Source organism: Myotis nattereri (assembly GCF_964212035.1).
Source record: "Myotis nattereri genome assembly, chromosome: 12".
Lineage (NCBI taxonomy): Eukaryota > Metazoa > Chordata > Mammalia > Chiroptera > Vespertilionidae > Myotis > Myotis nattereri.
In genome coordinates, this window is record NC_138087.1 from 67,112,625 (window position 1) to 67,126,999 (window position 14,375).

The 14,375-nt window shown below is 41.1% G+C and overlaps 1 protein-coding gene across 1 annotated transcript in view; it reads left to right on the forward strand.

The window, feature by feature from the left end:
* NDUFA8 (NADH:ubiquinone oxidoreductase subunit A8) overlaps positions 1–12,049 on the forward strand; it is a 13,521-nt gene extending 1,472 nt beyond the window's left edge. The window contains exons 2-4 of the mRNA XM_081103366.1: positions 4,302–4,465; positions 7,781–7,946; positions 11,735–12,049. Of these exons, the coding sequence (XP_080959492.1) occupies positions 4,302–4,465; positions 7,781–7,946; positions 11,735–11,872 (468 nt within the window). The 3' untranslated portion in view covers positions 11,873–12,049. The remainder of the gene's footprint in view (positions 1–4,301; positions 4,466–7,780; positions 7,947–11,734) is intronic.
* Positions 12,050–14,375: the final 2,326 nt, after the last annotated feature.

Here is a 14,375-nt window from a genome sequence, read left to right on the forward strand (position 1 = left end):
ATTTGCTAAAAGGTGGAGGCGGGGGTTGGGTGGGGGTGAGTGCTGCCAACAGTCAATCTTTTGTTTCTTGCCCCACTGTGAAGCTGGCTTGCTCTCAACTTGCTGTATTTTTCATTGGAACTTTAATTTGGTACCACAAACATCTGAGGTTTCACTTTCTGCAAGTATTCTATATCTAGAATACATTTGCCTTTAGGCTTCCCACAGTTAAATTGAGAAACAGGTAATCACATAAATAACTCAAATAAAAGACAGTATAATTAAATGCTATGGAAGAGGGGCAGACGTGGTTTAAGAGAGTATGATTTGCAGTTGTTGCTAAATTCTAGTCCTAACTGCTCAGTTACCTTGATTAGTCACTTTTAGCATTTGCAGACACCGTTATTTTATTTGTACGATGAAGTGATTCCAGCTGTAGAATTAATTTCCTGAGGCTATAAAGGGAGCAGAGCAAACACTTCTTGGGCATAATGTAAGAATTATAAGCAGAGATGGAATGAAGAGCTTTCTAAGCGAGGGTAGGATCTGAGCAAAGGTAAGGAGATGGGAAAAGGCAGGGGACCAAAAATGGGTTCTGGGACCAGGGAGTTCCGTGTTCTGAGAGAACAGCAAGAAGTTCCCGTTTGAAGTGTCATGGGTGATTTGGATCCAGAGGCTTGAGTACCCATAGGAAGTTCAGGCTTTGTACTTCTGTTAAACCCGAATCCTTCCAGGGTTCTGTTAATTTGTTTCAGTAGCAGAGTAAACTTAGAATTGTCTTTCAGGAAGATCACCGCAACAGCTCTGTGAGGAGTGGATTGGAGAGAGGACAAGAAAAAGAGGGAGACTAGTCTTGGTGGCTGTTGACCCCAACATAATTGGTGACTGTGCACAGAGAGGAAAGAACAGATTTGTTTAGAATTGATCAGACTTAGCCAAAACTTAGGTATCAGAAGCAGGAAAGGTTGAGGAATCAATGTCAGGTTTGCAGCCTGACATTGGGACCGAGGAAGCCAGAAGGAGTATGAGGTTGAGAGGCAAGTTAAACACTTTTTGGACCTCACTGACTTTTGAGTGATGGTACACCCTATGGAGAAGGTAGTCAGCAGCTTGGGCTGGAAGATCCTTGTACACATTGGCAATTTTCTGTAAAAAACACAAACTAATACTTATAATGTGCTTTCTGTGTGCTAGGCACTATTCTCAATATATTAATCATAACAGTTCTATCAAATAGGCACTATTATCCTTCATTTTACAGAAATTAAGTAAAATATAAGTCATACTATAAATTAAGTACTATAAAAAGAGGCGCTGACGTGGTTTAAGGAAGAGAGAACAGGACTAGATGATTGGTTGTAGATTGTAAGACTTTTTCTGCCTCTTTTCCACACCTGCAGAGAACGTAAACCTGTGCAGTGAGGCTGTTGTGAGGATAAATGAGGAAGGAGGTTGAAGTTCTGTGTTCTTTGAGACAAAGGGAGCTGAATGAATTTGAGAGGCTATTCACAGTGAGCAGCTGTGAAAGGATGTTGTTTCTGTTGGAATTCCTCAGTCTCAGTGAAGAAGCAGGTGAGGGGAGATGATGACATTCTGAAGTTCTGTGCCACCTCAGTGATAGTGATGTCATGGGAAGAGGCCTGGTTGGAGGTCATTCTCTGGATTCCAGTTCTGTGGTTTCCACTGACCTGCTATGTCAGCTTGAGCACATCTCTTTTTCCTCAGGATAGAGTCAGTGTGTGGCTCTCATTCTTTATTTCCCTGTGATAGCATATGTTACATGCTCAGCAACATGGGTGTATCTAGATTTTGGTAGGACCTCGACTTTTATAGGAAAGTAAAGCAAAGAATTCCGTTGTCTTTTGGGGCATGATAGCTATGAAGGCATTTGAGTTATTAAATCAGCCATCTAAAGATATTTTAAGGCATTTGACAAAGAAATAAATATAGCTAGCTTAATTTTTAAAATATATTAAGTTTTTAAAAAAAGTTTGTGTCTTGATTTTTATTTTTCCAGTTCTTTATAGGTAATATAGCAAAACAAGTGTGTACCACTTAATTAACCTAAATAAACACTTATTAATACAAAATTTTACAGATTTTTAAACAAATTTACTAGCATTGCCATGGCAAATTTCACTTATATCATAAGTAACTAATTGCTTTGATAATTGTAACAATTGTAATATTAATAGACATAGTCATAACTTTATTTTCCTCTTTCTGTAGTATATAGATGAATTACTCTCTTCATCTTTCTTTGCCTTTTAGTTTAGTAATTTAAGCTAAGCTGGGTGAAATTTATAAAATTATATAATTTTTATTATAGAAATAATAATTATAAAATTTTCACATAAAACTCCTTAATAAAATATTTGCAAATAAAATCCAGTGGTATTATAAAACATAATATACTGTGACAGGCTAGATTTTATTCTAGACACAATGGGTCAGTTTTAGAAAATTTATTAATGCTCTGCCTTACATTTATAGATTAATGAAAAGGAAACCTGAACATTTCAGTCTTTCCTCATGGAGAAAACATCAGTAAAACAAAACCAATTAGGATCAGAAAGAAACGTTCTTAATGAGGAAAATCTAAACAATAATATTGCAGACACTAGCAGCAAATGTCATTCCAAACTTTGAAGTTAAGAAAAAGGCATGGGTGCTGCCACCATCACTGTTCATCTGTGCTACCCTGGAGGTCTGGGTCCGAGCAATAAGATGGGAAAGAGAACAAGAAAGGAAGGGTAAATATCAGAAAAGAGAGGAAGCAGTTTCTATTTGTAAGTAGAATTTTTTTCATTAATTCTCTTGAGTTTTGCATCAGCATTGACAAGAGTTCAGTAAGGTATAGCTAGAGAGAAGATGCAGTGTACACATAAGCAGTAACCAATTTGAAAATCTAATAGAAAAAAGATCCTTGTTAAAGTACTGAGGAATGAACAAGAAATGCGCGGGGTTCCTATGTGAAGGAAACTAACCAGGGGACACAAGAATGACCTGAATAAGCATAGTCACATACTGCATTCTGGATGAGAAGGCATGATTCATGTATTCTTACCTTATTTGTAACTATTGTATCCCCAATACCTGGCCCAGAAGTGAATATTCAACAGTTACTTCTGCTAGACACTATTTTGGGTGCTTGGTGAACCAAAGTAAATGTTAAAATTTCACTATAGTTTGACATCTATTGGATCTGTGTTGAAAAATCCATATCCTCTTGGACCTTACATTTCTAGCAGTCACACATAGGGTGACCACTGATGCAAGCTTACATGAGATGATTAGAGAAAGACTCTGAGGTGGAAAATTTGAACAGAGACCCAATAATGTAAAAATGCTCTTTTAATTTAATATGTAACTAAATTGAATGCAGTTCCATTGCAATTTTTTTTTTTTTTTTTTTTTTTTTGTGGAGGGCGGTGTTTGTCTGGAAGAATAGCCAAGACTATTTTGAGAAGGAAGAATAATGGGAAGGATGGTCCTTCCAGACAACAAAGTGTTCTGATAAGTTATAGTAATTAAAACATTGTGGTACTGGCCCAAGAAAAGGTACAGAAAAGGCCAGCAGGGCCGTGCCTGCAGCAGCTGGTAGATAGTCAGGTGCTGCTCAGTTCCTGTGAGCCGCTGTAAGCTGCCCTGGTGCCTCAAAAAAGTACTGGAATCAAGTGAGACTGACAGTTGTAGGGATGCTACCTGGGATATGCTCAATAATTTTTAAAAATTCACATTTTTTAGTACTTTATTATTAGTAATAACTTGCTGGATGACATGATCGTACTGATGCTTTCTAGTCTCTCATCTTCTGTGATTGTGCAATCTTCTGGGGATTTTAGATATCTTTCTACTATTAGATATACTCTACTATTCTGGCACCTGTATTAGTTAGGTATTAGCTAATATTCTTGTACACTCTGATATTCTATCACTTCTGATCCTGGAGAGGAGACTCATAAAAGCTCTCCAGGGTTGATTTCTCCCATTACACCCAGAAGCCTCCATCTTTCTTCAGAGCTCCCTTTGTTATACAGACTAAGGATTCTGTTAGGGCTGCCATTTCCATGTCTAAATGGGGATAGGAGAGGGTCCTGAAGGTGTATAAAGCCATGGATGTGAAAGAGCTTTGTGATCTCCAAAGCAGTGTAGATAAGATCATCATGGGTCATTAGGGCAGTCCCCTTGTCTTTACTTTTTTTGGCAAAGTCATAACAGCTATCTTTGTGTCCCCTCTGTTTTGAAGCCTGAGGTGAAGTTGAGGAAGCCATGTCCTAGTCACAGATCTGTGCTCTTTCTCCCATTGCTCCTTTCCCCAGGTGAAAGTCAGTTCAGCTGTGCTTAAAGCTGCGGCCCATCACTATGGCGCTCAGTGCGACAAACCCAACAAGGAGTTCATGCTGTGCCGCTGGGAAGAGAAAGACCCGCGGCGGTGTTTAGAGGAAGGCAAGCTTGTCAACCAGTGTGCTCTGAAGTTCTTCAGGTAAAAATCTTTGCACATCAGTGCCTAGTTGATTGAACCATCCAGGTACATGTATCTCAGTGAACATCAGCTAATTAAAGGAAAGGATCATTTTAGTGACTAATGTTAGTAGGCAGAGCGAGTCTTCGAAATCAGAGAGACCAAAGTAAGCACACAATAACTGATAGTTATTTTTGTTATTTGTTTTTATTATTTGGCAAGTTTTTAATCTTCATGAATCTCAATTTCCAAATTATAGAATAATACCTATCTTATACAGAATTGTTAGGAAAAATTTGAAAAGGCACATAAGAACAACTCAGCTCAGTGCTCGCTAGCTGGTATCCCTAGATTGTTATCATGGCCATTACTACAGAACACACAGGATGGAAAGAAAAGTGTGTTCAGGCCAAACCGGTTTGGCTCAGTGGATAGAGCGTCGGCCTGCGGACTGAAAGGTCCCAGGTTCGATTCCGGTCAAGGGCATGTACCTCGGTTGCGGGCACATCCCCAGTAGGGGGTGTGCAGGAGGCGGCTGGTCGATGTTTCTCTCTCATCGATGTTTCTAACTCTCTGTAAAAAATCCCTTCCTCTCTGTAAAAAATCAATAAAAAATATATAAAAAAAAAAAAAAAAAAAAAGAAAAGTGTGTTCAGAGTCAAGTTTTGGGTAGGCCACTGTGCTTGATACTATAAGTAAAAAAATCCAAATTGTAGTTGTAGAAAAATGGTTTAACAGCCATATTAATCAGATTTCTGTTAAAAGGGATTGGAATTTAACTCCAAGGGATTTGGCTCATGCAACTGTTAAGTCCAGAAATAGGACTGGCATTGGGCAGGGCTGGATTCAAGGCCTTAAATAATTTCACAACAATGTGATGTTTTTTCCTCTCTTCCCCCAATCTCTTAGTTCTGCTTTTCTCTGTCAAACTTATTTTCAAAGAGACCCTTTCCTTGCTATAGCAAAAATGGGCACCAGCTTCTCCAAACTGCTATGCCTCTTGCTTAGCAGATGTAGACACAGAGTGCCAATTTTTCAGTAATATGAGCAGAGGTCCCTGGGCTGACTCTGATTGGCCTGGCTGGTTGACTTCATATGCTTATCTTTGAATTAGTTGTGTTGCAGGAGATAAATGCTATGGCTGGTCTGGCCTGAAGTGGGAGTAGACTTAGCTTCATCTAAACCACATTGCTGGGAGATAGGAAGGGTTGTTTCCCAAAGGAAAATTAGAAGGATGTTACAGAAGAATGGGGAATGACTGCTGGCTAGGCAAAACCCACAGATGTCTGCTAAATGACGTTAGAGGAAAAAATCAAATTTTGTCACATAATGGCTGGTTTTCTTTTTTTGTTTCTGCTGTCTTTGTCCACATGCAAAGATATTTTTGTGGTTAAAATAGTGTGTCTACATTTTAAAATTGATTTTTCACTTGAAACTGTTGGGAACGTTCTTTCAGGTTGTTATATTCTCTTCATGGTCATCATTTTTACTGACTATATAATATTCTATTGGTGGATAAACCAACCATAATGTACTTGACCAAATCCTATTATTAAACATCATTGTTGATTCCAGCTTTGATTGTTTTGGACAAATCTGCAGTGATTACCTTTGTGTGTAGATCTTTTTCATTTTTAAATTAATTCCTTGACAAAAATTTCCCAACAGTGAGATTATTTTATAAAAGGCTTTAAACATTTTTACATCCTCAGCACTGAATCTTGGTATACCTCACCAGCATTACATATTTAAACATTTGGCAGGTACAAAATGGTATTCTTTTTTTTTTTAAAAATATATTTTATTGATTTTTACAGAGAGGAAGGGAGAGGGATAGAGAGTTAGAAACATCGATGAGAGAGAAACATCGACCAGCTGCCTCCTTCACACCCCCTACTGGGAATGTGCCCGCAACCAAGGTACATGCCCTTGACCAGAATCTAACCTGGGACCTTTCAGTCCGCAGGCCAACGCTCTATCCACTGAGCCAGACTGGTCAGGGCCAAAATGGTATTCTTGCTTGAATTTGCATTGATTTGATTTCTAACATTGCTTATTTTTTAATTTTTCTTTAATTTTTTTTTAATTAAGAGTTTATTTGAGCCAAAATTGACAACATTGCCAGGAAGCAAGATCTTAAATACTTCCAGATTTTTTTATTTTCTGAGAGAACTTTGGCAAAGCAAATATTTGTGTGTGTTTTTTTCTTTTTTAAGTGGGAAATATTTGAATTTCACGAGTTCCTAAGGTGTCTAATTGCCTCCAGGAGAGGAATTTCTCACTGCTGAACTTGCTTGTTGTAGGTATAGGTAGATGACTGTTGGATACGGGTGCCAGGGTGCCAGAGCCCAGAGCAGAGACTAAGTACCAGAGTAGTGGTTTGCAGACCTTCTTCTACAAAACTCCCATTGGAAACAGTAGCTCACTGACAGTGATTTGCAGTATCACTTGCGAATCACTTTTGTGCACCATGGAAATCCAGCCAGGTGTGGCTAGAGGTAAATCAGAATAGTTCCCTAGGGCATTCATAGTCCTTCTTCCTTCCTGTTGCACACCCCATCACCCCCAAGGTTATACTTGTTATACTCAGAATACCTGCAAAGGGTACATAAGAAACGGATACCAATGGAACCAAGCAGAAATACAAAGCAGATTTTTCTGTTTCCGTAGACCATCTCTGAGGTTGTTTCTGAGCCATGATAAATAAGATTTCTATGTTGAGTGTAGCTAGAGTCTTGGAATATGACAAGCAAGTAGTTCAAAATTATTCTTTTGGGACAAGAGATGTTCTGCATTTCTTCCATGGCCTCAAATACAGCTTTTACATAATATAATGGTATTTTATTTATGCTTTAGTTTGCATTTACTTGATTACTAGGAAAGTTGAACGGTAAGAGAAGGGGAATTCTGCAAAATAATTAATATGCTATTTTGCTGCTTCGTAAAGAGCACCAAATATAATTTAACTTTATTACTGACAACAGTAATCTCTGTTTTTTGTTCTGTGCATTAATAGAATGAGGACCTTGAGCTTTTGAGGAGTGTAGGGCATTTTGCCTCTAACCTGAATGCTCCCAGGATCTTCTGCTTGGTAGTTTGTGTATTTGCTTTTTATAATCTGTCTCCTTTGCCATTATCTGTCCCCTCTGACTTCTATCAGCATGCCCATCTCTGCTTATGCCTCTGTCTCTTCTAAACTTGCTAAGTTGATAATCTTTAGAATTGGATCTAAAGAATAAATAGGCTCCAAGTGAGGAGATTTGTTCCTATTTCCCCCCACATTTCTGTTTTTCATTGTTTTGCAAAGAGCCCCCCTAACCTACCCTTCTTTTCCAGGCAGATAAAGCGTCACTGTGCAGAACCTTTTACAGAATACTGGACCTGCATTGATTATAGTGGCCAGCAGCTATTCCGTCGCTGTCGCAAACAGCAGGCAAAGTTTGACGAGTGTGTGCTAGACAAGCTGGGCTGGGTGCGCCCTGACCTGGGAGAGCTGTCCAAGGTAAAAAAAGTGTCCTGCTGGCGTCTCACTCTGCTCACTTTCCCACTAAGGGGAGGTTAAGGCTGGAGGTGGTCAGAATAGGGTTCTCTGCGAGTACAGGTATGATGTGAGAAATCCAAATTTACCTAACAGGTTAATTAGGGAGTGATTATGCACAGTCCCGAAGGGAGTTTAACAGAGATGCTCCTTTAAATAGATCTTCCAGCATGTGCAGATTTGTTTGTGGGTAATTAACTAATTGAAGAACAGAAGGGAGTAGATGAGGATAAACAAAGTGTTAGGGGACAGACACATTGTTGGTTGAAAACATTGAGGTTATGGTGGAATTCAGTGGGGAAATAGGATCGGGGTTATGCCAGATTTTTCAGGAACATACCTAAGGTAAACAAAGTACATGCCTGTTGTTAAGTTTTCCTACCCTTTCTCCTGTATTTCCTACCTCAGTTGTGATACCACCACATGTTGAAACATCAGAGCTGGAAACCTGAATGTCTTTTTTCTTCACTTCCCACTCTTTCTCCCTTCTTCTACAGTCATCATTCCTATAGATCAGCAGGAAGAATTGTTGAATCCTCTCAGTGTCCCCGCTTCTTGGACAGGAGTTTCTAACCTGGGCTATGTGTATTTCTGGGAAGGGAGGTAGATCAATTCGGATTTTAGAAGACAGTGCATCCTCTGACATTGAAGAATTTAGGAAATAATTATATCTTCATTATAGGCATGATCTGTGTGGAAAATAAGTGTCACTTTCTTTTTAAAAACTTTTTAGGGGCTCCCTGTGCCTGCCAGATAAAGTGTCCTCTCTATATCCTGGCATAAAAAGCCCTTCCTGACCCATCCCTGCTTCTTGAGCCTCATCACCCTGCATTACCTCTGGGACAGCATACGTACCAAGGCATGGAGGGAAAACTCAGGTTTTAGTGGAGACAGATAGTAGATTTGAATCTTGGTTCCACTTCTTAATTGCTATGGGATCCCAAGCAGATTGCTTAAAATTTGTTATCATATCAGGTCTGGCACCTGTGTTAATCCCAGTTTTCTGTGAAGATTAAGCTAGAGAGCCCACGTGAATCTCCAACCTCGTGCTGGGCACACAGACCACCAATTACTGTCCATTTCCTTCTGTGGGTGTATATTGTCTGTGGTCTTAAGCTCAGTGTCACAAGAAGATGGATGGCTTAGCAATTTGTTTTTAGTATCTGGCTTGATTATTTTACTTCAGATACCTTCTTTTGCTGCACTGAACAAATTTTTAATAGTTGATAATTCTAAGTTGGAAAGAAGTGGAACTTGCATATTTAATAATGAAAACTACCTTTTCTCATTTCTGTCTTTCATGAAGAGAGAATTAACAACTCATGCTGTTAAGAAAGCATATTTATTTAGGAGACTGTGTGTTAACATTTTTAAAACCCTAAAAAAAAAAAGTTTTGTTTCCTTTTTTCAAAAGTTATTTCTTTAAGGGGATTATCAGTTTTAGTTATGCTGAAATCAGTATCCAGTCTCCTTCTGTCAGTTGGACAAAACCTGACTTTTAGCTTCATCCACTTTTCTTTTTAATCCTTACCTGAGGATATTTTTCCAGAGAGAGGGCAAGAGAGAGGGAAAGACAGAGAGAAATACCGATGTGAGAGAAACACATTGGTTGCTTGCCTCCTGCACGCACCTTGACCAGGGCCCAGGCAAGGGAGGAGCCTGCAACCTAGGTACATGCCTTTGACCGGAATCGAACCTGTTCCCCTAGTGATTCCTACCCACTTGTCTAGTCTCAGCTCTCATGTCATGTCCTTTGAAGTTTCTGACTCTCCTAGGAAGAATTGCTCTTTCACCCGTGATTCTATCATCCTGGCAATAGTAATATTGAAAAGGAATTATGGAGCACCTGCTGTTTATACATCAGGCACTTTTTGTATATGATCCTAATAACCTTGGGAGCTCGTGGCCCCATTTTTAGAGATAAGAAATTGAAGGTTAAGTAGGCTGCTCAAGGTCATTTACCTAGGAATTCATTTAGCCACATACTTCTGCACCTTTTTTTTTTTGAGTGTGGTGCAGAAGAGAAAGTTGTTACTGTTCTTTCCACAATCATTTGTCTTTTAAAGAGTTCCTTTATTGCCTTCTGTTTGAGAAAGATTTTTCTCAATTTATTTCAGAGATATCTTGAATTCCTTAAAGGAGCTTCAAATGCCAGCTGGGCATTTGGAATTACTCTCTCCAGCAGTAAAGAACCATTATTGATCTCTAATTACAGCACAGAGATGAGAACCTGTTTTAAAAACAAACAAAAGACTACTCTGGGCTTGTAGTCAGAAGATTTGGGTTCTGGCACCAGCTCTGACATTTACCGTGTACCTTTATCTTAGGCAAGTCAGCCTCCCTGTCCTCATCTGTGAACTAGAGATAATAATGCTTTGTAGGGTGGTTATGGTAATAATTACTAATTGTGTACATGAAAGCTCTGTTCATGATATAGGAAGACTAATCTGGTCATGTTATGTGGAGTGACTGAAGAGTTCAGACCTCTAGATAACCAGACAGTTAATAACTGTGGCCTTGTGTCTGTCTTCTCTGGGCCTATTTCCTCATCTTTAAAATGAGAGCAGTTTCTGCTGGGTTTCCAATAGAGATTTTTGTGGCCATCTGAGGGGATAATGTGGGTGTAAACACTTTCCATCTCTCTCCCTATTCTACAGTTCAGTGCTCCACCCTCTTGCCTGGCCTGTGAGCTCAGCTCTCCGCTTCTATCCAGTTTAGCTTCTGCACCTTTCAGCCTGCAGATGTGATTGAGTTACCTCCCTGCTTCAGGTTTCCGTCAGGTTAAAATTCAAACACCTTGGCATATCCTACCCTTCATCCGCTGGCCCCTGCCTACCAGTGTAGCGTGCTATGGAAAAGCACAGGCTTTGGACACAGACCTGGCTTTGAGAATTAGCTAGGTAGCCCCAGTGAACTCTGCAAAATACCCCAGGGCAGGGGTCCTCAAACTTTTTAAACGGGGGGCCAGTTCACTGTCCCTCAGACCGTTGGAGGGCCGGACTATAGTTTAAAAAAAAACTATGAACAAATTCAGCAACAGGCAGCGGCGGCAAAAACACCCGGCGGGCCGGATAAACGTTTTCGGCGGGCCGCGTGTGGCCCGTGGGCTGTAGTTTGAGGACCCCTGCCCCCAGGGTGGTGGAACAATGTGCCCAGCATCTCTTCTGACAGCACTGGGTAGTGGTGAGGTGGGTGCTCCGTTTTCCTCCACTCTCCATGCAGCCTTTGCTTTGGCCATTCTAAAGACATGCCTCTCTGCCTACATATGGACTGTTCACTGGGAATCTTCCTAATCTTCCTGTTGGCTCCTGGTCATCCTTCAAGATTAAGCTAAGTGTTGCTCCCCACCCCACTTCCCCCCGAAATAGTCCAGGCCCCTAACCCTCAGGACAGGTTAGGTGTGTGGAGTCCTTGCCCTCCTAGCACTGGGTTTGTGTCACGGTTACCGTAATTCGGTGAGGAAGTCGCAGTTGATTTTCTTGTCTGGCTCCCTCACTAGACTGTGCCCCTTGATAACAGGGTATATCTTGTTCCCTTCTGTGTCCCAAACTTCTGCCATGTGGAGTGACACAAAGTGAACTGTCGTAAATGTTTACTCAAGGGTTGAATGAGTCTAAATGTGATTTGCTGGTGCTCAGAGAAGAGGAGTAGTTGGGGCAGAGAAGCAGAGAGGAAACAATGGGAGGCATCTCGGGTCACAGAGCACTCCACCTGACTTTCACCTTTGCGTCTTTCCTCTTCACCCCTCGCAGGTCACCAAAGTGAAAACAGATCGACCTTTACCGGAGAATCCCTATCACTCAAGAACGAGACCAGAGCCCAACCCTCCAGTAGAAGGAGATCTGAAGCCTGCCAAACACGGCAGCCGCTTTTATTTCTGGACCATGTAAAGATGGGTCCATGGCCCACACTCAGCCACACACCCAGACAGTGGATGAAAACTCACATGCAGTTAGCGTCGACTGATAGAGTTCTTTCCGGGATCACAAACATTAACAAAAAGTTAATTTATGTGACTTGGCAGTTATTCTATACCATTTCCTGGCCATTAAAAAATTTAAAGGAAACAGTTGTATTTTATTATGTTTTATATAACCTTTTGACCTTTAAAGATGACTTCCCCTTGTGTTTTCTTCTTGTGGTCCTGCCTGTTCCTTTCTTGGCTTTAAGTAGGCATTTGCCAATGTGGCAGTTTGTTGGTAGAGAAATGATGATGGAAAGGCTTTGTTACCTGAGACAGCTGCTTGGGGAAGGGAGGAGAAGATGTTCACACATTTTGGAGTCGACTCTCTTCCCCATCTGACCTCTGAAATAGATTTTTTTAAAGGTCATACAAGGGGAGTGTCCAGCATAGGAGAAGCAAAGAAATGTTTGAGTCTGTGACTCAGGCCACGGGAGGGGCCTCCTGGCTGAGTCCTAGGCAGTTTTGCTCAGGGTTTCTTAAAGAACCAAACTTCCACCACTTCCCCTTGATATCCCATCCTCAAGCATTATAACCCAGATGTTTTTCCTGATAGACCAGGGAGGTGGACGCTGAGCTCTCAGCTCCAAAGCCAGGAAGTCGGGAGGTCTGAGTGTCAATTCCAACCTTGGGTGTGTTCCTTAACCTCTTGTGAGAGGTTGAATTTGAGGACAAACTAAAGGGAACATGCTTATCTACCTCCTGAGCAGGTTAAAGCCACAAGTATTTATAAAGCTCTGGTTCAAAGCCCTATTATGTCTTTATTTTCCCCTTTCATTCAGTTTCTTTTTCACTAGTAGGCTATTTCCTCTCCATCTGACTGGGTCACTTTACACCTGGTTGAGGCTTGAAATTGCATATGACCCTGCGTGTCATTTCAACTCCCAGGGCGTGGGTTTCCAATGTGCTGAGTTCAAAAATGTGAAGTCATCGCATAAGAGTCTTTCTGAAGACCTTTCCAACTCCCCTTCTAGATGGTCTAAGTGGGGAGATTGCTGGGAGGCCTTGGGCGGATGAGGTGCAGGACCTGTTGCCACAAGTGTTCGGACACTAAAGACAGAGCACTGCATGGTCTGCTTTCCTCCATCCTCACCCTGTTTGACCTCACAGTTGGGATCATTTTAGGTGACCCTTCTCCCTCCTATTCTGAAAACATTCCTTGCCAGCTGCCTTTGCCTCATTCTCCAATTTAATGAAGAAAAATAATAGGTTCTTACATTTATAAAACAGCTACGGCAACATCCATTAACCTCTTGGTGGCCAAGTAATTGGAAGTCACCTCTGATGTGAAAGTTTGAGGATGGCTCCAAGTTGGCATTTACATGATACCTCAAGCTATATGTTGCTTCCTAGGTCTCTTCTGCAAAGGAAGCTGGGACTTGCATTGTGTGCCTTGTGCCAAGTGCTTTACATATGTCACCTTCAATGCTTCGAGCCCTTTGAAAACGATTCTGTTACATGTCATGCCCATTTCACCTTTGAAAACGATTCTGTTATATGCCATGCCCATTTCACAGATCAAGGCACTAAAGCTTAGGGAGAGGGTAAGCCCCAGTCTTATATGGGATGCAAATGAAGATTGTCCGGTTCCAGTGGCCACACTTGTGTCCTTCAGAGTCATCGGTGGCTTTCAGCCTTGGATGTGGGCTACAATCACCTGGAGACCTTTAATTACTGATAATCTGGGCCCCACCCCTAGAGATCCGGATTTAATTTGTCTGCCTTGTGGTCCAGGCATGGAGTTTTTGAAAGCTCCCCAGGTTATTGTAAGGCGAAACCAAGGTATAGGGCCACTGAATGATGTTATACATGAAGCAGGTCCAGGAGGCAAAGTGGCTATGCTGAGATATAAACTCAGATTCATCTGATTCCAAAGCCCATACTTCAAATATATGCCTCTGCTTATGAATCACCTGGGGATCTTAGGAACAGGAAGATGCTGATTCAGAGGGGATAAGCCATACTGTTTCTGAGTACAGAATCTATGAGTGTCCTGCTTCAGTGTCCAGCCCTGGGCACTCCCCGAGTGTTGGTTCACCTCTTCAGAATCAGAGCAGCAGGTCCTGAACTGTTAATGTCTTTAAATTCAATTCTAGGATGTTTTAACTTTTGCCCAAGTTGGACAGCAGTTCTTGTTGCCTTCCCCCCGCCCCCCCCCCGTCCCCCTCCCCCCCACCTTGCTTTGAATTCCTTGAACAAAGAAACTAACTTTTGGCTTTCCTGTATTCTTGATAGAATTATACCACATCATAGCCTTCTAGGACCGAAGAGTCTAAGTAAAGATAAAATTCCTAAAATCTCTCAGAACAAATGCATCTTGCAATTTCAGTAGGCAAAAGGTCACAGGACAATTTGGAAGTAGAGTAAAGGATCCCTGAGCAGGGCTCCAGATAATAGAAAAATCTTCCTGCTTGAGAATAATGAGACTGATT